General features: G+C 44.0%; 2 protein-coding genes across 3 annotated transcripts in view; one reads left to right on the plus strand and one right to left on the minus strand.

Annotated features, from left to right (window-relative positions):
- The window catches only part of LOC126281658 (zinc transporter 1), a 556,713-nt gene extending 538,777 nt beyond the window's left edge, over positions 1-17,936 (minus strand). The window contains exon 1 of one of the 2 annotated variants that reach the window (XM_049980799.1): positions 17,803-17,936. In XM_049980799.1, the coding sequence (XP_049836756.1) occupies positions 17,803-17,804 (2 nt within the window). In that variant the 5' untranslated portion in view covers positions 17,805-17,936. The remainder of the gene's footprint in view (positions 1-17,802) is intronic. The other variant, XM_049980800.1, reaches the window with a different exon arrangement.
- Positions 1-23,811, plus strand: part of LOC126281656 (protein SPT2 homolog) — a 518,200-nt gene that overhangs the window by 357,037 nt on the left and 137,352 nt on the right. The gene's annotated exons all lie outside the window — the stretch shown is intronic.

Raw genomic sequence — 23,811 nt, forward strand, 5'->3', positions numbered from 1 at the left:
GGTTCCAGGGATCTAAGACAGATACAGTTAGAATGTGATAGACGATGCTTCCGACCCTCGAGCTGTGTACAGTTTTAACGATTTCAGCTGTTTCTCAACACCACTGACGCCAACACTTGTTTCACTCATCTCTTCAATGGTGCAAGGATTAAACAAGGGCAATTCGCCTAGGTTTTTCTTTGTAAAGGAACATTTGAAAATATAAGCATTGCCGCTGTTGCTTTGCTACCCTATATGGTAGTCATTCTCTTCTCCAGCGCTAGTCGCGTGGGGCCGTTGAGATCCTGCACGGCGTCGGGTTGGCTGCCAGAAGGTACTGATTCCAGGTTCCGATCACAGAAGTGATGTGTCTTTAGACTCGATCCCACCACTGCCCGACAGCGACATGCGCCAGCAGACATTGCTCCTTCTTACACGAGGCACACCACCACCTTGTGACAAACAAGCGACGTTTAGCTGTGATTTCTGGAGGAGTAACTGTGCAGTCTTTCTTTGTGCGCAGTAAGTATATTGTGTTACTCCTTCCTACGTTGTGCGGTCATGCTGAAATGCTGATCACTGTATTCCCCAACATGACAACTTCATCCCAGTTTGACGTTTAGTACAAGAAGCGTTATTACTAGTTGTATAAAAGTATGGGAGACCAAAGGCAGAACGCATTACCATGCCTCACGCGGTGTAGGAAACCGGTTCGCACTCGAAACAGATTTCAGTCGTCTCGTTATGGTGGTTTTCAGGGAAATCTTATACCGTTTTCCTCGAAAACAGATGCAAGTTAAGGTAACGATGATCAAGCATTATTCTCTCTGAAGTGCACCACAAAGGCTCAATAACATTGAGATCTGGCCACTGCGATGATCTGGGGAGATGCGGCAGCTGATCCTGCTGCTCACAAAACCAGTCCTGGACGATGCGAACTGTGCGATCAGAGACCCCTGCCACCGCAGAACGCAGCATCACCATTTGGGAACAAACACTGTTCCGCTTAGTGGACCTAATGAGCCAAAATGGTCACAGACCCTCGGCAGTATTAACGAGACCTCCAGAGTAACAGTGAGGCCAAAGGAGTAGCACGTTATGGCTGGACATATCACCACCGGACCCCCGTCGTGTTCCACTCTTGCAACACGAACTCGACCAGAAATTGGAAACTGTCAAATTAGACTCACAAGGAGACGGCACGACCGTGGGGGTCGGGGATTTGTCCGCAATTTTGTGTGGTGAAAGAGGACCCCTAACATCTCGCGTGGTTAAAATATTAGGACGCACTACCCGGAAAATCCTGGGAAAAATCGATCCAAAGTTTCTTAGGTGCCTTATGAGTGTAAAATGTTAGTACACTGCCGAGCCGCCGGCTGGGCCAGGTGTTTAGGGCTCGGATTCTTACGCCAGAGGTGTTCGATTCGTCCTCTGGCACTTTTTTTTCTGTTTCATTTTCTTTGGTTATTCCACCAATTATTCAGAAAGTTTCCCAAACCTACATTACCTTTAACAAATTAGTTTCATTATTGAATACAAATTATTTTCTTTTTGTCCAAAATACAAATCATGGCGGTGGGTTTTCCATATTTCATTGTAAAGTATATGAGGAGAAACATTGCCTTTAATCAGAACTAAGACGATTGGAAAACATTCAGTTTTATACATATAGTAATTATAAACAAGAACCGCAGTGGTAATTATCGTAAAAACAAACAAAGCAATAATTTTTTGCGACATCTTGCGCAACATAGAAAAGCGGATTTTTTACAATCACAGGGCGTTTGCAATAAATCTGTACAAAAACATGCTCCATTAACATTTACGAAAATCCAGAATGAGATTTTCACTCTGCAGCGTAGTGTGCGCTGATATGAAACTTCCTGGCAGATTAAAACTGTGTGTCCAACCGAGACTTGGGACCTTTGCCTTTGGCGGGCAAATGCTCTACCATCTGAGCTACCGAAGCACGACTCACGCCCGGTCCTCACAGCTTTACTTCTGCCAGTATCTCGTCTCCTACCTTCCAAACTTTACAGAAGCTCTCCTGCGAACCTTGCAGAACTAGCACTCCTGAAAGAAAGGCTGTTGCGGAGACATGGCTTAGCCACAGCCTGGGGAATGTTTCCAGAATGAGATTTTCACTCTGCAGCGGAGTGTGCGCTGATATGAAACTTCCTGGCAGATTAAAACTGTGTGCCCGACCGAGACTCGAACTCGGGACCTTTGCCTTTCGCGGGCAAGTGCTCTACCAACTGAGCTCCACAGTATCCTTTCTTTCAGGAGTGCTAGTTCTGCGTGTTTCGCAGAAGAGCTTCTGTAAAGTTTGGAAGGTAGGAGACGGATACTGGCATAAGTAAAGCTGGGAGTACCGGGCGTGAGTCGTGCTTCGGTAGCTCAGATGGTAGAGCACTTGCCCGCGAAAGGCAAAGGTTCCGAGTTCGAGTCTCGGTCGGGCACACAGTTTTAATCTGCCAGGAAGTTTCATTTACGAAAATGTTTCGAGTTTCTCACAATTTTGAGGCAAACCAGGCATGTTGAATCATGTCTCGGAATATTGGTGACGATAATTGATGGTGAATTATAGAATGAATTTTTGTACAATCTTCCCGGGAATTAATTTCACGATTCTCCTGTAACAATGCGTTGCAGTTTTGCAAGCAACAGAAGAAAAAAAGTGCCAGAGGAGGAATCGAACCCGAGACCTTTGGCGTAAGGGTGCCAGCGCTATCCATGTAGGCCAAACGGCGGCTCGGCAGTGGGCTAACATTTTATACTCATAAGGCACCTAAGAAACTTTGGACCGATTTTTCTCAGGATTCTCCGAGGAGTGCGTCCTAATATTTTAACCACGTGAGGTGTTAGGGGTCCTCCTTCACCACACAAAATTGCGGACAAACCCCCGACCCTAAGGTCGTGCCATCTCCTTGTCAGTCGACCAAATGGTTTTCTTCCAGTGCTCCACAGTCCAGGTTTTATGGTTTTGGTACAATGTCTTTCAATTACGGGGCTATGCATCACTTCTGAGCGGTTTTGGAATTCTAGTCCGTCCTGCAGCTCCCTGATTGTGGAGTTCTCTTCGTGTTATTTTCGAGCTGACACCTTTCTTGAGTGCACCATACAATTCAGCAGTGATTCTCGCAGCTGTCGTCCTCGTGTTTCGTCACAGTCTTCTCCGATGACCGTCTGTTAGGATAATTCAACACACACTTTCGTTCGCGTTGTGAGTTATTGGATGGTGATTTCCACTTTCTCTGTATGTGGTATAAATCTTCGATACGGTGGCTCTCGAAACACCAAACACTTCGTCTCCCTTCGTTACGGAAGCACCCAGCATAAGAGCATAATTTACCCACGTTCGAATTCACTTAGCTCACAACCAAACAGAAAAATGTTCCGACCGTAACTCACACCTGTAACGCATTTTTTTTTTAATCTTATGGGACATTCCAGAATGAGATTTTCACTCTGCAGCGGAGTGTGCGCTGATATGAAACTTCCTGGCAGACTAAAACTGTGTGCCCGACCGAGACTCCATCTCGGGACCTTCGCCTTTCGCGGGCAAGTTTGGAAGGTAGGAGACGAGATACTGGCAGAAGTAAAGCTGTGAGGACCGGGCGTGAGTCGTGCTTCGTTAGCTCAGATGGTAGAGCACTTGCCCGCGAAAGGCAAAGGTCCCGAGTTCGAGTCTTGCTCGGGCACACAGTTTTAATCTGCCAGGAAGTTTCTTATGGGACTTAATTGCTAAGGTCATCAGTCCCTAAGCTTAAACACTACTTAACCTAAAATGTCCTAAAGACAAACACACGCACCCATGCCAGAGGGAGGACTCGAACCTCCGCCGGGACCAGCCGCACAGTCCACGACCTCAGTGCCTCAGACTGCTCGGCTAATCCCGCGCGGCTGTAACGTATTGAGGGCATTACAAAAGTGCCGTTCTTGGTGAAATGAAGCAGCACAACTGCGGGCTTGGCTAGCTTCAGCGTTTATGTTCAGGCGTGAGTTTCTCGCGGTGTTTGCTTATTTTTGTCCAACACCTGTGTGTGTAGTTCAACAGCTCGCCGCTGCCGCCGCCTCAGCAGCCCCGGCAGAAAGCCGCCAAGTGCGTTCCCCAGAGCCCAGCGACCTGTTCCGCACCTCCCTGCTACCTGCAGCCGCAGTAGTCGATAGCAGAGCAAACGCCGTAGCGGCGCAAGCACTAGCGTCTAGCGGCGTGCGGCCCACTGTAGTCTCGGGAACGGCCGAATGATGGTGTTTCTCATATAAAGCAAGCGTGCAGAAGAGAAAAGGTTTTAACCTAGCCACGCACGTAGCCTTTATAGATTATAAACAAGCTGTTGACGAAACCAGTGGACACCTGTGGCAGATTACGTAAAAAAAAGAGACTACCCAACGCATCTAAATAGTTCTTCACAAATATATATATATATATATATATATATATATATATATATATATATATATATATATATATATATATAATCAAAAATGGAGATAATTTGCCTAAACAGGTAATAATAAGGCAGGAGTTAGATAAGGATGTGACACGTCTCCAATTCTTTTCAACATCTACATGATTACTCTGCAATTCACATTTAAGTGCTTGGCAGAGGGTTCATCGAACCACAATCATACTATCTCTCTACCATTCCACTCCCGAACAGCGCGCGGGAAAAACGAACACCTAAACCCTTCTGTTCGAGCTCTGATTTCTTTTCTTTTATTTTGACGAACATTCCTACCTATTTAGGTTGGGCTCAACAAAATATTTTCGCATTCGGAAGAGAAAGCTGGTGACCGAAATTTCGTAAATAGATCTCGCCGCGAAGAAAAACGTCTTTGCTTTAATGACTTCCATCCCAACTCGCGTATCATATCTGCCACACTCTCTCCCCTATTACGTGATAATACAAAACGAGCTGCCATTTTTGCACACTTTCGATGTCCTCCGTCAATCCCACCTGGTAAGGATCCCACACCGCGCAGCAATATTCTAACAGAGGACGAACGAGTGTAGTGTAAGCTGTCTCTTTAGTGGACTTGTTGCATCTTCTAAGTGTCCTGCCAATGAAACGCAACCTTTGGCTCGCCTTCCCCACAATATTATCTCTGTGGTCTTTCCAACTGAAGTGTTCGTAGTTTTAACACCCAGGCGCTTAGTTGAATCGACAGCCTTGAGAATTGTACTATTTATCGAGCAATCGAATTCCAACGGATTTCTTTTGGAACTCATGTGGATCACCTCACACTTTTCGTTATTTAGCGTCAACTGCCACCTGCCACACCATACAGCAATCTTTTCTAAATCGCTTTGCAACTGATACTGGTCTTCGGATGACCTTACTAGACGGTATATTACAGCATCATCTACGAACAACCTAAGAGAACTGCTCAGATTGTCACCCAGGTCATTTATATAGATCAGGAACAGCATAGGTCCCAGGACGCTTCCCTGGGAAACATCTACGTAGATGACCTAGTCAGAGCTTCGAAACAACGTACCACATATGGTATAAAGATCGAGAGAGACAAATATTTTAATGCTCTACTATACACATATGATCAAATAAGAATTCAGTGCAATGAAGACCACCTTCAAAGAGCTGTTTATCACCTTAATTTGTTTGCTTCTAAGGCTAACGAACGTCACTGAAAAACAAAGATTATTGCATATAAGGGAAGATATCTCAAACTGTAATAAAATAATGTAATACTGGACCATGCCACACACGTTCAATACCTCAGCAATGACGCAGAACGAAGTTTAGATTCTGAAACTAATAACAAAATCCTAAAATTTAACGCAGTCTGTAAAACAATCAAAAATACAATACAAAAAAGCTGCGAAAGAGACTCAGATGAAGTGTTACAAAGTTATGGCACTGCCTCCTATGCTCTATGCAAGTGAAACCTGGGTTTCCACGCAAAAGGGTACGATCCAGGCTGCGGAAATTATACTTCTGCGTAGCATCTCACAAGCCTTTCCAATGCACAAGAAAGCAGATATAAATATAAACAGATGGTGGGAACATATAGATAAAGCTCGTGAAAATATACTTCCAAAACAAATTCTTGACTACAAGGGCACTTTCTTCGGTAGATTTGTTGCATCTTTTACATGTTCTGCCAATAAAACTCAATCTTTGGTTCGCACTCTCTACAATATTTTCTACGTGATTGTTCCAATTTAAGTTCTTCGTAATTACTTTCATCTCCGGGTATTTAATTGAACCGACAACGTTTAAATTCGTGCTGTTTATATTTTAACAGAAATTTAACGAATCCTTTTTAGTGTTCGTGTGGAGGATCTCAAACTTTTTATTGTTCACTGCCACCTGCCACTCATCGCACCACATGTGTCATGTCTGAATCGTTTATAAATTGGTTTTCATCGCATAATGGTTCTGTGAGACGGTAAATACGAACAATCTAAGGCGGCTGTTCACATTGTCTGCCAGATCCTTTATATAAATTGGAAACAGTTGAGGGTCTGTTACATTTCTTTGGGGAACTCCCAATATTACTTCTGTTTGATTCGATGTGTTCCCTTCAGTTACTACGACCTTTCTGACAGGAAATCACGATTCCAGTCTCACAACTGAGACGATACTCACTAGTCACGCAACTCGATTACAAGCCACTTGTGAGGAACAGCATCACACGCCTTCTGAAAAGCTAGAAATATAAAATCAATTTGAATCCTATGTCGATAGTATCCATTATTTCGTGTAAATAACGAGCCCACTGTGTCTCAAAAGAACATTTTCTGAAGCCGTAGTGACTATGTGTCAACACATCTTTTTGTTCGAGTCACCACTTTCATAATGTGTACACACACACACACACACACACACACACACACACACACACACACACACACACACACACACACGCACACGCACGCACGCACGCACGCACGCACGCGGTTTCTAACATCCTACTGTAAATCGACTTCTGTGGTATGAGTCTGTAATTCAGAGAATTAATTCTATTTACGGATCTTTCGTCGAACAGGCGGTCGTTTATGATTACCCAATATGGAGCTGCTACAACAGAATACTGTGAAAGGAAAGTAATATCAAATGGGACAACATCGAACAACAATCCCAGCGCCTTGCAAAAAGAAAAGCTTCTCTGAAAAAAAAGGAAAATGTTAACATCTAACGTAAATTTACATGTTTTCGAACAATTTTCTGGAAGTATTTGTTTGGAATACAGCGTTATGTGGAAATGACACATGGATGATAAGTAGAACAGGCGAAGAGAGAGAGAAGTGGAGCTTTTGAAATGCGAAGAAAGCTTAAAATTAGGTGGATGGATCGAGTATCTACTGAAAAGGTACTGAACAGAGAAAGAAGAGTTAGGCTGACGGAGCACATCTTGCAATTAGTAGTTAATTTGGTATTGTAGGCCCTAAATATTGCAGAGGGAGAACAAGGTTCGAACATGTTGATATAGTTACAGAGTACGTCAACAAAATCTTGTTTGCTTTCAAGCCACGTCATTTAAAATAAAGTTCTCTAGATTTCGACAAGTTCGTAATTGGCTCCATGTTTTAGGAACCGTGACCCTTTTGTTATAATAAACAACCGTCTGGATCACAAGATTTTTAATTTACCAACAACCGGTTTCGATCTGCGTTGCATATTGTTGTTGCGTATCACCTTCAGAACTAAGTTGAAATAAAAAGGCAATAACAACAATGATTTTTTATAGAAGTGTCATATTACTAACACCTTTCTCATAACGTGGGGCCGAGCTATCTCGCTCGCTGAACTCAGCAGACAAAATGCGTTTCTGAACCTGTTTACTGGCAACTGGGTGTGTACGTACTAACGAGAACTGCATTGTAAGATGGGAAAAACTATGCCCCTTACATGAAGTCATTAAATATCACCTAACTCACGTTGAGCGAACAGTAAGGCTGAACAAAAATGACTGACAAGGCACAATGCATCTTGTAGAGCGTATAGTATGGACATATTGGAATAATTGATGTCAGGTGACGGTTTTAAAGCAATTCACACGACTTGAAAACTTTGTGGAAACGCGTCGATTTACTGGAGGCTAGTTTATCCCAGGGAAGTATTCGAGTTGACCGTGGCCGGCTGGAAAGCGGCGAAGGGAAGTGACAATAGGCAGCTTAGGGCGGCTCAAGCTCTGAGAAAGCGGTAACGGGGCGTAGCCTCCAGCTGCCTTATGATGAGTGACAGTGAAGGGGTGGTTGACCCCGTGCTGGTGTACCGGGAAGTAGACTGAGAACTTGTACGCCTGTTGATAAATGTCTGTCGTCCCGTTTTAAGTAAAACATGCGAGGAAGCCGCGCAAAGCTACAGTGCAGCTGTCAACAGAGGCCAAAATATACATGTTCGTAACTATAGCAACTTCATGCTGAATTCATGGTCCGCAGAGTCTGAAGTAAATCAGGTGAAGAGCGACAGAATGAAATACGCCGGCCTCCGATGGGAACGTAGGACGAGTAATTTGAAGTACTCTCCTGGGAGTCAGAATTCCGGAAAATTTGTTGTTTTATGCAGACACTAACCTTGCTGGGTGGCCTGGGAGGAGCTAAATAGCAGAAGTTGATAGGAAAGGGAAATTTTGTGGGAATTTGATCACTTCCCAGAGCAGCCATTGGTCGGCGCTGGGAAGCGATACATAATTAACGCGACTTGCGCTGCAATTGGCGTAAGTGATTTTGATAGAGGGGAAACCGAGGCGAAGAGCGGACTGGGAGAAGTCCCCATAGACGTCTTCCGTTCCCAGCTTGCCTAGTGTGCGGACGTGGCGTTCTTTACTCAGCTTGCCAGAGAAAGAGTGAGCATCTCTGCAGTTTAGGACTTAGCAAATGGAACGATTGTGCTTGGAGATAGGAAGTTTTGGTTCATCTGTGTACTGAGCAAGATAGCTAGAAGTGAACAGACGAGTGCAGCCTTGTAGCACCACGAGGTCGGCTGACGTCCGCATAACGCTGCCGCCCCGCCACGCTGAATACGGTGATATTGCGCCCGCTCCGGCCAGTGATTAATTTGTTGGATCATGTCGGCAAAGTTTCCACGAGGGTTTCATGGGCCGTGTATTGTAGAATTCTTCTCGCACTTCGCATTACGCCTGGGTCAGTCGATAGGAATCACTTCTGATTTAGCGCGCTTTACTCCACGCAAACGCGATTTATTACCACTGCCTGACAGGAGAGTCTTGTCATGTGATGATTGAAGGTCGGGAGTTAAAATAAATTTGTGCTAATCGACTGCATCTGTTTTCAATCAAGTAGTTGAAATCCCAGGTCACTTTCTTAATTAATTTTATGTTTAACATTTGCATCTGGTGTTCAATAACTGAATATAACATCCATGTGCTACCCTTTTAAATTAAAAGGGATCAATTCTGCATTAATTAATGCCAACATTGCCACCACAGTTCAGGAGTCACAGGGCCTTATTACTTTTTTTGCGTTATCCGATATTGCGGCAGTTTTGCACTCTCTGTTAGTCAATTAGCTGGGGCAAAAACACGCCAAAACCAGATAAGTGACGGGAGGGTGTTACAGCATCTTCTACTGGAATCTGTGTTATGTAGTCTTACTGATTACTAATTGTACAACAAAATTTAAGATAAATTCTCGACATAAATGGTATAACGGTTTGTTTATAGGAGTTAGTCTCTTCTGCGTAACAGTCCTCATTTCATACAAGATGTGGTGCCTTATGGAAATGATAATCATTTTGGCACGATTTCAATTTTATTGTACCCCAGTACAGCCATAACACATTATTAGTAGGCCTATAAGACTCCACGATAGAGGATTCCAGTAGAGTGTGAGTTCTCGTTTCTACGTACACACGCAGTTACGAGTTAACATGTGCAGAAACGCAGTTTGTCTTCTGAGCTGCGTGAGCGACCTGTCTTTCTCGTAGGCCTCGCGTGGCACCCAGTGACGTCACATGGAGCGAGGGGCTGGCGCCACACTTAACGCAGGCATGGTAGCTCAGCGTGTTCGGTCAGTGGGTCAGCTGCCCTCTGTAATAAAAATAACTGAGTTAAGGGGGGTAGATGTCAAACGGGCCGACTTGGAGCAGGAGGCACCACTAGCCATTTCAATTCCCAGTGCCTATACTTTTACAAATAAGTTCATAAAACTTTGTCAGCATGACCAGGAAGGATTCAAGATTCTCACTGTAAAACAGCGGAAGATCAAAAACATAACAAAATAATTTTTTTTTAGATATGAAATTTCATCATTTTTTTCACTTACTGTTGGCTGCATTTGTTGCTATAGGTACATTTTTCTTCACAAGTAAGAGAGATTCTTTGATGAATTTTGCACAGCATACAAACTTTACTTGCATATGTTTGAAACTCTACAATTTTTCAAATATGTAAAAACTGTGGTAAAAATTGAGATAATTAACTACAAAATTTGATTTTTTTTTCCTAAACAAAGTTTAAAACGTAACAGCTCATTCATTTTTTTCACAAGTTAAATAGAGTCTAGAGTTTCAGACACCTTTAAGTATGGTTTATATGCTGTGCAAAATTCACCGAAGAATCTCTCTTATTAAGAAAATTGTACCTATAGCAACAAATGCAGCCAATAGTAAGTGAAAAAATTATGAAATTTCACATGTAAAACAAATTTATTTTGTTATGTTTTTGAACTTCCGCTGCTATTAGCGTGAATCCTGAATCCTTCCTGGTCATGCCGACAAAGTTTTATGAATTTACTAGTAAAATTAGACACAGTGGAAATTAAAATGTCCTGTGGTGCGACTCCTGCTCTAAGTCGGCTCGTTTGACGTCCTACCCCCCTTAATCGATCAACAACGAACTTCAACGGATGTCTTACGACGTCCGCCCCGAGAAAATGCAACGAACATAAGCGAACAAATTGAGATTGTTTTTTTTTTAAAAAAGAAAAAACACCACTGCTCCTGTCGCAGCCCTGTGAGCCCCCAGCATCCGTCTCTCTTCCCGCCTGGTGTCCAAAGTACGCTGTCTTGCCCTACTACTGTCTCTGATCTCGGTTAAAATTGTCGCAGTTTAATCTAATTTCCACCGCGTCCTTTGTAACGAAATCATTACATCAAGTCACATGAGCCAAGACCTCGTCTTTCCAAATTTTATTTTATACCAGTGCTCTAGGCAATGTTAAGCACGGCCGACTTGTTCAGTTCTATTTGCTTAATACAGCTCAGCTACAGTTTAAATCTTTAGGCCTTTCTAGATGCTACCAAATACGAAAGGGATGACGGCACTTTAAAACGTACGTCGTCTTTAACGGAGCGAAAGAAATCTCGGATACTAGCAGCGGACCGGGACAATTCGTGTCTGAATCCGTGTCTCAGCGACAGGCGTACTATTTTGCAGACAGTACGCAACGAATGCTGCCGCCTTGGCTTCTATGATCTGTGTGACATCACGATGACGTCAGTGTGAAATCATGGCGGGAAGCTCTCTGATTAGCTATGACGTGACAACAAATGAGCCCTTTTATTGCTTCTACATTGGCCTATCCATTATCTGTGTTACGCATAACCTGAATTCATTCCTCTCCAGCACGTAGTGAGCTGTTCAAAAGTTCGGGGAAACAGTGATATAGAGGCCACCTGTTTGAGTTAGGGATTGGCTTACACATGGCTGAATTAATTACTGAGTGGCTGAGTTACTTACGTGGTATACGCACATTGTTTTCCGTAAACAAATGGCGATTAGACGCAACCAGTCAAATAGCTCCCCGCCAAGTGACGTCGTAGGTGGATGCGGTTTATCTACATCTATATCTATATTTACACTCCGCAAGCCACCCAACGGTGTGTGGCGGAGGGCACTTTACGTGCCTCTGTCATTACCTCCCTTTCCTGTTCCAGTCCCGTATGGTTCGCGAGAAGAACGACTGCCGGAAAGCCTCCGTGCGGGCTCGAATCTCTCTAATTTTACATTCGTGATCTCCTCGGGAGGTATAAGTAGGGGGAAGCAGTATATACGATACCTCATCCAGAAACGCACTCTCTCGAAACCTGGACAGCAAGCTACACCGCGATGCAGAGCGCCTCTCTTGCGGAGTCTGCCACTTGAGTTTGCTAAACATCTCCGTAACACTATCACGCTTACCAAATAACCCTGTGACGAAACGCGCCGCTCTTCTTTGGATCTTCTCTGTCTCCTCCGTCAACCCGATCTGGTACGGATCCCACACTGATGAGTATTGCTCAAGTATAGGTCGAACGAGTGTTTTGTAAGCCACCTCCTTTGTTGATGGACTACATTTTCTAAGGACTGTCCCAATGAATCTAAACCTGGTACCCGCCTTACCAACAATTTTATATGATAATTCCACTTCAAATCGTTCCGCACGCATACTCGCAGATATTTTACAGAAGTAACTGCTACCAACTCAGAGTTGTTGGAGAGTCCACGTGACGGAAGTGACTAGCTTGGCATCATATCAGATGACATATTTCTGATTGGGGGTTTCATCTGGTCTTACACCCCTACTTAAGGCTGGTGCAAATTATGTTATACACACTATCCGATCAAAAATATCCGGATACCTCTTGCTAATGCTAAATTGACCGCCAGATGTCAAGAGAGGCGAACCCGACAGTATAAAAGGATGCGGGGAGTGTTGTGCTGTCATCATGGAAGCAACCAGTAACAGCAGAACGGGTTGAACTGATTGTGATTTCCACGGCAAGAGGAAGGAGAGAGGTACTGAGATATAGCAAATGGGAGGTATTTCTGACTGTATGATAAAACCCCTTCCCCTGGAAAATTCCTCTCCTTCACAGCTCCTCTGCACAGCACAGATGACGGGTCACTCATCTCACTTGTACTGAGACTGCAGTGCACTGCCTATTTGCTTCCATCGCTCTGTGTGGGATGCATTAGTTTTAGTTAACGCTCACCAACCTGCAGTCTCCTATATTTCTTGACTCCTGCGCAGAAAACAGCGCGCAGGACGTGAATCCGTTATCCTGAGGCTGTAATGAACTGATATTATATGAATAATAAAATTTTCAGTTAGTTTGTCTGTACGGGATACTACTCGCTTTTTATTGGCAGAACAGAGAAACTCTGTTACATTCCACTTTATGAATTACAAATAATTTCCAATCTTCACACTTTCATAAAAAATAAAGCAATAAACTGTGTATTTGAGTAATTACTATCAGGTTGTCCTTAATTGCATATCCAGGTATTGCTAGTTAAGTCTTTAAGGATACCGACCAAGGCGGATATGTCTGTCTTCCGAGGCTGACCAACCAGCTCTGATCTTAAAGCTGAACCGCTTCGCCCGCCATCCAAGTTAGGCGCGATCCGAAGTGATCCGTCTGCCTTTTCGCTTAGCTATTGTTTATTATATTTCTGGTACTTAACAATTTTGAAATAATGGATTGGTAGCCTGCTAATGAGAGATGCTTTCAACTGAAATACAAATAAATGCACTGGTTAGTTTTTCTAATACTAATAACAGAAATTTATCATTGTGGCGCGCTACTTCCGAACGCAGCAGCCAATCGCGGAGAAGGACGACAATTTAGGCGGTCTTTCACACGATTTCCGTACCGAACAAACCGTCTGTTATCTGTACCTTACACAACATTACGCCATCTTCCCACCGCTGCCTTCTCAGCTGCTCTAAGAAGGGCCCCTTGTAACCGAATGTGATGGCTGTAAAGCCATAAATATTACATGTGAACTGGCCACTGGAAGTAACCTGAGTAATAAATATTAAAAACCATTCTAAAGCCAAGATCGGCCAAAATAATTTTATTCAAGACAACCTGTTTCAACAATCTTAGCTGTTATCTTCAGGTCGTAATTTTTTTTTTTTTTTTTTTGGAACTAAAATATGTTCCTTTTCGCTGAAATTCATGCAAACGATGTCAACTGGATAAAACCCAGCGCGTTATAAAAGTTTGTAATCACTAAAATGTTTAAAAACACTCAGCACCTTGTCCAAAAGGCCACGTCCTTACACATAGTGCTCACAGATGGTTGCGCGGTACACAATACCACATCTGTTTATATATGCTGGGCGCATAAAACAGATCCATGACGGACATGTCAATACTTCTAAAGCTGCCAAAGTCGATTGTTGATGAAGTGACTGAACTGGAAACGAGAAGAAACAACCACACGTAAACCAAGCAAGGTCGGGTGCACCTCGTGTACTGGCGGGCAGCGACCGTCGAGCATCGCAAAAAATCGCAAAGTGCTACCGGCAGTCCAGCCAGCACAAACACCGTGCGTAGGGAGTTAGAAAGTTCTAGTAGCTCGTCACAGGCAACACATTTCGACAAGCAATGCTAAGTGACGCTTCGGGTGGTGTAAGGAGTGACGAATCCCGCTATACCAAGCTGTAACTCGACAGATGGGCCTGGAGAACGTCATCTACCTATAGTTTTTTTCTTCGTGGTTAGGGTGTGATCCCCTTACTGCGCTTCAAGAAAATGAGCACTGCGTGCTGCGTACAGTAGAGGAACATTTCGGAGACGAGGATTGTACCGGCACGACAATGCACCCTGTTATAAATCAAGATCTGTGAGGCTATGGTTTGTGTACAAGAACATTTCTGAAACGGGCTGGACAGCCTGTAACTGCGACCTGAACGCAACGGGACGCCTTTGGGATGAGTCAAAACGTAGACTTCGCTCCACCTGGCAGCGTCCAACGTCACTACCTTCTGTGGTTTCCGCTCTTGATGAAAGGAGGGCTGCCACTCACCTGTAGACATTGAGACACCTCACTGAATGTGTCCACAGCAGGTATCAAGTCGTCATAAAGGCGAAGAGCGGACGCTCCCCGTGTTACGTCTGCTTTTAGGTGTCCGTGTAGTGTCTATGAGACAGTTTACAAATAATCTGGCCTAGCTTCGTGAGACTAATCGCACAGTAGTCTCTCACCCGTTTGACAATTTTACATTCATCAATGTACTTTGTTTTGATCTGACGATGGCACGTAGATACGCCGAAACTGGTAACGAAATTAAATTTGTGAGCTTCACTATCAAGGATTTTTCTGAATCGACAGCTTCAATAAAACAGACTGTGTTTCTCCCTTTTTACCACGTCGAACAGACTGGCCCTTTACTCAGAAACGCTTTTCTTGCTATCGTGAGTCTTCATTTTATACAGTTTGTCCCAGGGGGAACGGTCAGTATTCAAGGATGTGACAGGCACGATCATTCGAAGCAAACAAGTCTAGTAAACACGCGCTCCAAAATGCATTCCTCAAGAACCGTAAGCACTGCATCTTCGATACTGTGAAACATACCACTCCCACTCTTTGTTTGCCATATTTTGGGAGGAGGTAGCTTGAACCAAAACAAGAAAAAAGTCTTGTAAACGTTGGATTTAAAGCGTTAATGTTCTCAGAGCTTTAAAGGTACGCATGTTAGAGCCAATGTTTGCTAGACATATTTGTTCCGAATGGTCGTTCGAGTCCTAACACCATATGTTAATGATTCATTCTGGGACACCCTGTATAATCTACTTCGGCAATGTCATCTACTAATATGCTACAATTGGAGAAATTCGGTTTCTCGCGGAGTGGAACCGGCCGTCTTTCTTCCCACGCAGTTCAGAATGAACTTGGAAGGGAGAAAATGAGACTATGAGACTTGCCCATGCGGCAACCAACCCCCAACCCCCTCCCTCCCCCACACACTATTCATCATTTTCTAGAGACTTCAAATATGTGGAGATATTAAAGCCCAAGAATTGAGCGATAGTAGAGCATCTTTTTTAGAAGAAGTTCATTTTCCGAAACAATGTTGTTTACTGTATGTGATTGTGCTAGAGGATTCATTTTAAAAAGCACTCCAAGATGTCTTACGTCTCGAGCATAACGCAAAGTAGTGTTTTCTCGAAAGGTAACGCCTTTTTGACCCAGTTTCTGGACTGACCTGTTTTTCTCAGACTTGGTCACGTATGGCAGGGATCCCTCAAGTACGGGTAGGCGACAAGTCTGATCCCGCACAACGTTTCCACTGCTGGCGCCAGCTTTGCCACCAATCGTTCAGATGCGACTGCTTCGGTTTCGCGTGTCTGTACGCGGCGGGTGTCCTCCATTCTAACAAAGCACAACACGGTTGCCTGCAGGCGTCTCTAGAGCTGCTATAGCGTTGCTCTACCGCTGTTCACTCGCAAACAAAAGGTGCGTACCGCCCACATCGACATCAGTCCTGAGACTGGGCTCTCAGGTGTGTGATCGGCTCTGAAGACTTCTCGATCGGTAGAACCCGAAGAGAGTTCATCATGCGCGAAAGTAACGTCAGCGGTGGTCCAGAGATTAATGATACGAGCTATCCTCTTTTCCCGGTACCTACGCCACCCGTCAGATATGGATGACAGCAGTCTAATACTGTTTACTACAGCGTACGGGAAAGTGCCGTCGTTGTATGACTGCAGGGCGGATCAAGGTGATCTGATCAGAATTTCTGTTTAGTGCGATGGATGGCAGCTCGCAAGTATCCTCCGCCATACACCACTCAGCGCCCTGCGGAATATGCACATGGGTGTGTGGGTGGACATTAAACTGCTTGTAGCACACATCGATGGAGACATTTTGTTTACGTACTCGGCTAACGTTTGTACTGGTGTGCAGCAGGCTTCAACATAAAAATGTAATCGTTGTAACAGGGGTAAGCACACTACTGAGGATCCATTACAGCAACACATACAGAACCCAACCATTTAGACCAAACCTCAGACCTTCGAGTGACTGTATAACAACCACATTGGCCCGCAAATCTATGAATTAACATTGTTAGAAAGCTATATGGCTGAAAATAAAAGAGCAAGTGTCCGAAGAGCTGCTGTATTTCTAAATCATACACAATTTACTATCCACTATGAAAATAAATACCTGACAACAGCACAATGTTGCCTATTACATATCGTAGTATGTCGTAACGTAGATTGAGGTTGAAAACTGGTGACCTTTTTAGAAGATGCTCAATTCCTCTTAGAGTGCTTTAAGAAGAGAACATGGAAAATTTAGTGGTATTAGCCTCTGCTGTTAAGGCTTTCTATCTGGTGACTGGTTTGATGCTGCTACTTTACTATTTGTTACGTCTCGATATCTGCCTGAATACTGCACGTTGTATCCACTTGCACCTGCCTAAGGTAGTAACGCATTGGTCTTCAATTCCTTCTGGTACCAAATTAACTATTCCTTTAAGTCTCATAATGTGTTCGATCATTCTATCGCTTCTTTTAGTCTAACTAGAACCTAAACGTGGCAGTACCTCCTCTCTAGTTATACCATCTAACCGTCTTCAGCAAGTTTCTGTAGCACTACATTCGAAAAACTTATATTCTCTCTTTCTCTGTTGACGTTTCACTTCGATGTAAGGCTACAAACCACACAAATACTTTCAGAAGAAACTTCTAAACACAATTATATTAGTTACTAAGGATTTTAATTCTTTTTCATTCTTTTGCGGAATGTTTTTCTTCCCATTGCCATTCCACAGTTCTTATCCTATTTGTTTCAGCCGTCGCCAGGTACTATAATACCAAAATAGCAAAATTCGTCTGCTAATTTCATAACAATTTTTCCAACTTCAGTCGACTTGGTTCTGCTATATTCCACTGCCCTATTTGACGTTAGTGACCACGAACGGAGGCAAGAGACTATATTCGAAATGGAGTAATGTGTGCTTAGCATTGTCTGCCTTACAGTTCGTTGTTTGTATTTTGAGTATAGTAATCTGGCATTGGATTGAGATCGAATGTTACAAAATAGCTGTAATAAAGCACAGCCATACCAACGCCGTAAATTTTTTCGACGCGGCAGTTACGCAGGCGTGCAACTTACATGCGGTTTCCCTCCGAGCATCAGCAGCTTGGACGAATTCTCCGCGCTCGCTGGAAGAGGCAGCCCTGCGAGTTCACACACGGCGCACCGGCTCTACTCAATGTCCGCACTCGGCAACGGCAAGTGACACACTGACCGATACAGGGCAGCGGCGGTACGCCCCCCGAGCAGCGGTGGCGCCGCCACGCGCCGGCCGACCGAACTACCGCCGACGCCTGCGCCAGTTTCGCGGTTATGTCACAGTTAATTCGCAGTATGGCGGGAGAGCCATTCACTCTTTGGCACTCGTTACGGTTTCCTGCCGGCGCGCGCATTAAACGGCGACATTACTCACTGTTTTATCATCGCGCAGGTAATGAGCTACTGGATTTGCACCCATGCCTTCTGGCCACAATTGCTTCGCTATTGTTTGCCTTGTTTTGGTTTTTAAGCATGTTTCAACGGAGCTACGTAATTTTTAGCGGGTGCTCTTTATTTTATGGTTTGAAACTTTGTATGAAAATTGAATTAATTTCACAGATATAAAATGGATGAATGAGATGTTTGAAATCAATGAAGATGCAATGTCAAGATAACAGTGGAATGAAGTTCAAAAATACTTAACCTGCAATGCAATGAATACAACATAACTAACAAAAATTTTTGCCAATCCGGAACTCGAGCCTGGAATTCCTGTTTCTCATGAGGAGTCGCCCTAACAGACAAACTTGCCTTATGTGACTCAATCTTCCGTTGTCACTGACGTTTCTTCGACGTTGGTTCCCAAACACTGCTACCAAAGGATCCCGCACTCGGTATGAGGAAACAGCACCACGAAATATTCATACCATCATACCATACCAGGTTTTCGTTATTATTTCATGTCAATGCATTTTCATTGACTCCGTTCCCGTGGACTTTATTTATTTGACGCCAGTGAAGTTAATTCTTCTGACACACCGCATTTGGCTGGGCAAGGTCCATCATATCCGTTCTTTCTGCTTGCACTCAAGTAGTATGAGGGAGACATCAATCACAATGATTGTCTGAGTCAGGTTTGAAGGTATTACACCTTCAAACCTTCAGAACCGGTACGAAAAGGCTTGAGGCAAGTCTTACACTGCTGCAAGTGGGCCACATATTAAACGCATGTTACGTGTGTGTGCGATAAGAGAAAAGAGCGCCAGCTACTTATTTCGGCGTAGCAATTCTTCATACTCCCATCCACACAATAAACAGTGACGAAAGGGACCAAGAACATTTATTGCGAAGAACGGATACATTAATGACTTATCATCAAGCCCGACAACAAGACAGTACTTGACTACAACATAAATCACATTAAGTTTCACCGCGAGTCTCTTTGCTGCACGGAAGACACGCGGGGAGCGCTCCGCGTGGCAAACGCTCGAATCTCTCTGTCAGACACAGGTGATGAGCTGACCGCGTCCGCTGCTTACACGATGTTTACCGGTCGCCGCAAGCTTAAGGGCTGAGCATAAAGGGCATCAATGAAACCACATTTTGCGGTCGAAATGACAATTCGCAGTGCGGTGAGCAACAGGGAGCGATCTTGACAACCTTTGACACTACTGATACCCTCGGACGTTTCAACCCTGCTGTAAGGACATGGTGGACTGCATTCCCACTACAAGTGATCTAACCTCTTTGCATGGGTAGATCACATAACTGATGGGGAGGTATTGAATAGGATTAAAGAGAAGAGAAGTTTGTGGCACAACTTGACCAGGAGAAGGGATCGGTTGGTAGGACATGTTCTGAGGCATCAAGGGATCACCGATATAGTATTGGAGGGCAGCGTGGAGGGTAAAAATCGTAGAGGGAGACCAAGAGATGACTACACTAAGCAGATTGAAAAGGATGTAGGTTGCAGTAGGTACTGGGAGGTGAAGAAGCTTGCACAGGATAGAGTAGCAGGGAGAGCTGCATCAAACCAGTCTCAGAACTGACGACCACAACAACAAAACATAAACTAAAATCGTCATAACTTCTGAACGGTTTGCGTTAGGACCTTCAAACTGCGCGGTTGGCCGCGGGGAACGGTGGGAAATAGCATGCACATGCGCAAGCGCCTTCTTGTTCTCGCCCATTTGCACGTGAAAATGTCGCGGTACAGCGTGCCTGATCCTATTGTTGTTGTTGTGGTCTTCAGTCCTGAGACTGGTTTGATGCAACTCTCCATGCTACTCTATCCTGTGCAAGCTTCTTCATCTCCCAGTACCTACTGCAACCTACATCCTCCTCAATCTGCTTAGTGTAGTCATCTCTTGGTCTCCCTCTACGATTTTTACCGACCACGCTGCCCTACAATACTAAATTGGTGATCCCTTGATGCCTCAGAACATGTCCTACCAACCGATCCCTTCTTCTGGTCAAGTTGTGCCACAAACTTCTCTTCTCCTCAATCCTATTCAATACCTCCCCATCAGTTACGTGATCTACCCATCTAATCTTCAGCATTATTCTGTAGCACCACATTTCGAAAGCTTCTATTCTCTTCTTGTCCAAACTATTTATCGTCCATGATTCACTTCCATACATGGCCACACTCCATACAAATACATTCAGAAATGACTTCCTGACACTTAAATCTATACTCGATGTTAACAAATTTCTCTTCTTCAGAAACGCTTTCCTTGTCGTTGCCAGTCTACATTTTATATCGTCTCTACTTCGACCATCATCAGTTATTTTGCTCCCCAAATAGCAGAACTCCTTTACTACTTTAAGTGTCTCACTTCCTAATCTAATTCCCTCAGCATCACCCGATTTAATTCGACTACATTCCATTATCCTCGTTTTGGTTTTTTTTGTGTTCATCTTATATCCTCCTTTCAAGACGCTGTCCTTTCCGTTCAACTGCTCTTCCAAGTCCTTTGCTGTCTCTGACAGAATTACGATGTCATCGGCGAACCTCAAAGTTTTTATTTCTTCTCCATCGACTTTAATACCTACTCCGAATTGTTCTTTTGTTTCCTTCACTGCTTGCTCAATATACAGATTGAATAACATCGGGGAGAGACTACAGCCCTGTCTCACTCCCTTCCGAACCACTGCTTCCCTTTCATGTCCCTCGACTCTTGAAACTGCCATCTGTTTTCTGTACAAATTGTAAATAGCCTTTCGCTCTCTGTATTTTAGCCTTGCCACCTTCAGAATCTGAAAGAGAGTATTCCAGTCAACATTGTCAAAAGCTTTCTCTAAGTCAACAAATGCTAGAAACGTCGGTTTGCCCTTCCTTAATCTAGTTTCTAAGATAAGTGGTAGGGTCAGTATTGCCTCAAGTGTTCCAACATTTCTACGGAATCCAAACTGATCTTCCCCGAGGTCGGCTAGCGCTTGGGAAACCAAGTATGCGATCAATAACAGCGCAACTGCGGCTCTCAGGGAGTTTGCGACCGAGTCCAAGCTGAAGGCAACAGTCTATAATTTGTTTGCCAAGCCTGAGAGAACTGGATGTGTTCGCGATTACAGTGTCGGCAACGTCGGTCGTCCAAAAAGAGTGAAAACTCCTGAAAACATCGAAAAGACAGGCGCTGTGTTTCAAACCAGCCCCAGAAAATCGATCAGATGAATGTGGTTTGACTGAGCGACGAAGTCCACTTTCATTTAGATGGGTTCGTCAATAAGCAAAATTGGGGCATTTGGGGGACTGAGGGTACATGTTTCGCGACCGAGAAATCTCGTCGCCCTAAACAGGTGACTCTGTCATGTGCAACGTCCAGCCACGGAATAATCGGTGCGATATTCCTTGATGGAACAGTGACGACCGAACGGTAGATAAAGGTTTGGGAAGATGATTTCATCCCCATTATCCAAAGCGACACTGATTTCGACAAGATGTGGTGAAACGTCCCCTTAGAAAAATTAGGGAATTGCTGTGCTGGTAAACCCCTTACGTTACTTGATTTTCAATCAGCTGAGCAAAACTAAACGTACTCAGACATCTCTCCCTTCACTTATTCTGATCGTTACTAAACTGGCACACAATATTTTTAGCGCAACGCAATCTGACTTTTAATCATCCCTACAAAAGAATGACCCTGACTAACAATAACCTATACCTTTCATAAATCACTTACCTCACAAAAATCATCATTACTCGAACTACTGCAATACAGCGAGTGCAAATACTGCCAGCTAAATAAAAGATTCAAACTACTGAAGGTACTAACTACTGATAGGCCTAGTTAGCAAATGAAAGATTTTGATACAGAACAAACAGTGTATTTACCTTAATAGTGTTCAAAAGTCATTATATATATATATATATATATATATATATATATATATATAAGTTCTACTTAAACCTAACTAACCTAAGGACATCACACACATCCATGCCCGAGGCAGGATTCGAACCTGCGACCGTAGCAGTCGCACGGTTCCGGACTGCGCGCCTAGAACCGCGAGACCACCGCGGCCGGCAAAACCAGCCACAGACTTCACACAGCACAGCGAGTGATTTTCATACAGAGTGCTGCGTGGCGTTACCACCATAAAAACCTAAACAGCCTACATACAGTGGTTCATGCATGTCGAAGCTCGACCCCATTGAGGCAAGAGAGTGTTTGATGTCCTTGAACAGCATTTTGGGTATCGAATTCTTGTTCTGGAGTACCGAGAGGCTACTGGCATGAGCCTCAATTGGCCTCCATATTCTCCGCATTCTAACAATATTAAAGACAAGGTGTACAGCAGTAACGCCAAAAACCATCGTTGAGCTGAAAACAGCCTTTCAGGAGATCATCGACGGCATCGATGTTCCGCTATTCGTCTGCGCCACATCATCGCCAATGATGGTAGGCATATCGAACATGGAATAAGTTAAATCTGAAAATCTGTTGTGAGGTTTTGATGGTGAATAAAGTGTGTGAACATCGTAGTGTCTAACTAATTTACGTTTTTATCGTATAGTTCAGTAACTGTCACTGCGTACCTGTCTGAACTTTGATATGGATTAAGCCTCGTGGCTGGTGTAGCTCCTGAGAGTCAGGCAACCCCTTCGACACCCTTGAGGTGGTTGTGCCCGTCAGCAGGCGCTAGAGCAACCCCAAGGCGGAAAGTGCGTTGGAAGTTACCGACAGGTACACTTATAACGTGCTCCGCTATGCCTCAGCGGTGGCACCGAAAGCGTTGCCGAACTGGGTGGTCTTAGAGGGACACTTTCCCATTTTATTCACGCATATTACTGTTGAAACTCCCCCCCCCCTCTCCTCTCCCCCGTCGTGTTGTTGTTGTTGTTGTGGTCTTCAGTCCTGAGACTAGTTTGATGCAGCTCTCCATGCTACTCTATCCTGTGCAAGCTTCTTCATCTCCCAGTACCTACTGCAGCCTACATCCTTCTGAATCTGCTTGGTGTATTCATCTCTTGGTCTCCCTATACGATTTTTACCCTCCACACTGTACTTCAATACTAAATTGGTGATCCGTAGATGTCTCAGAACATGTCCTACCAACCAATCCCTTCTTCTAGTCAAGTTGTGCCACAAGCTCCTCTTCTCCCCAATTCTATTCAATACCTCCTCATTAGTTATGTGATCTATCCATCTAATCTTCAGCATTCTTCTGTAGCACTACATTTGGAAAGCTTCTATTCTCTTCTTGTCTTAACTATTTATCGTCCACGTTTCACTTCCACAGAAATACTTTCAGAAACGACTTTCTGGCATTTAAATCTATACTCGATGTTAACAAATTTTTCTTCTTCAGAAACGCTTTCCTTGCCATTGTCACTCTACATTTTATATCCTCTCTACTTTGACCATCATCAGTTATTTCGCTCCCCAAATAGCAAAACTTCTTTACTACTTTAAGTGTCTCATTTCCTATTCTAATTCCCTCAGCATCACCCGACTTAATTCGACTTCATTCCATTATCCTCGTTTTGCTTTTGTTGATGTTCATCTTATAGCCTTCTTTGAAGACACTGTCCATTCCGTTCAACTGCTCTTCCAAGTCCTTTGCTGTTTCTGACAGAATTACAATGTCATCGGCGAACCTCAAAGT

This window comes from Schistocerca gregaria, chromosome 7, assembly GCF_023897955.1.
Source record: "Schistocerca gregaria isolate iqSchGreg1 chromosome 7, iqSchGreg1.2, whole genome shotgun sequence".
Taxonomy (NCBI): Eukaryota; Metazoa; Arthropoda; class Insecta; order Orthoptera; family Acrididae; genus Schistocerca; species Schistocerca gregaria.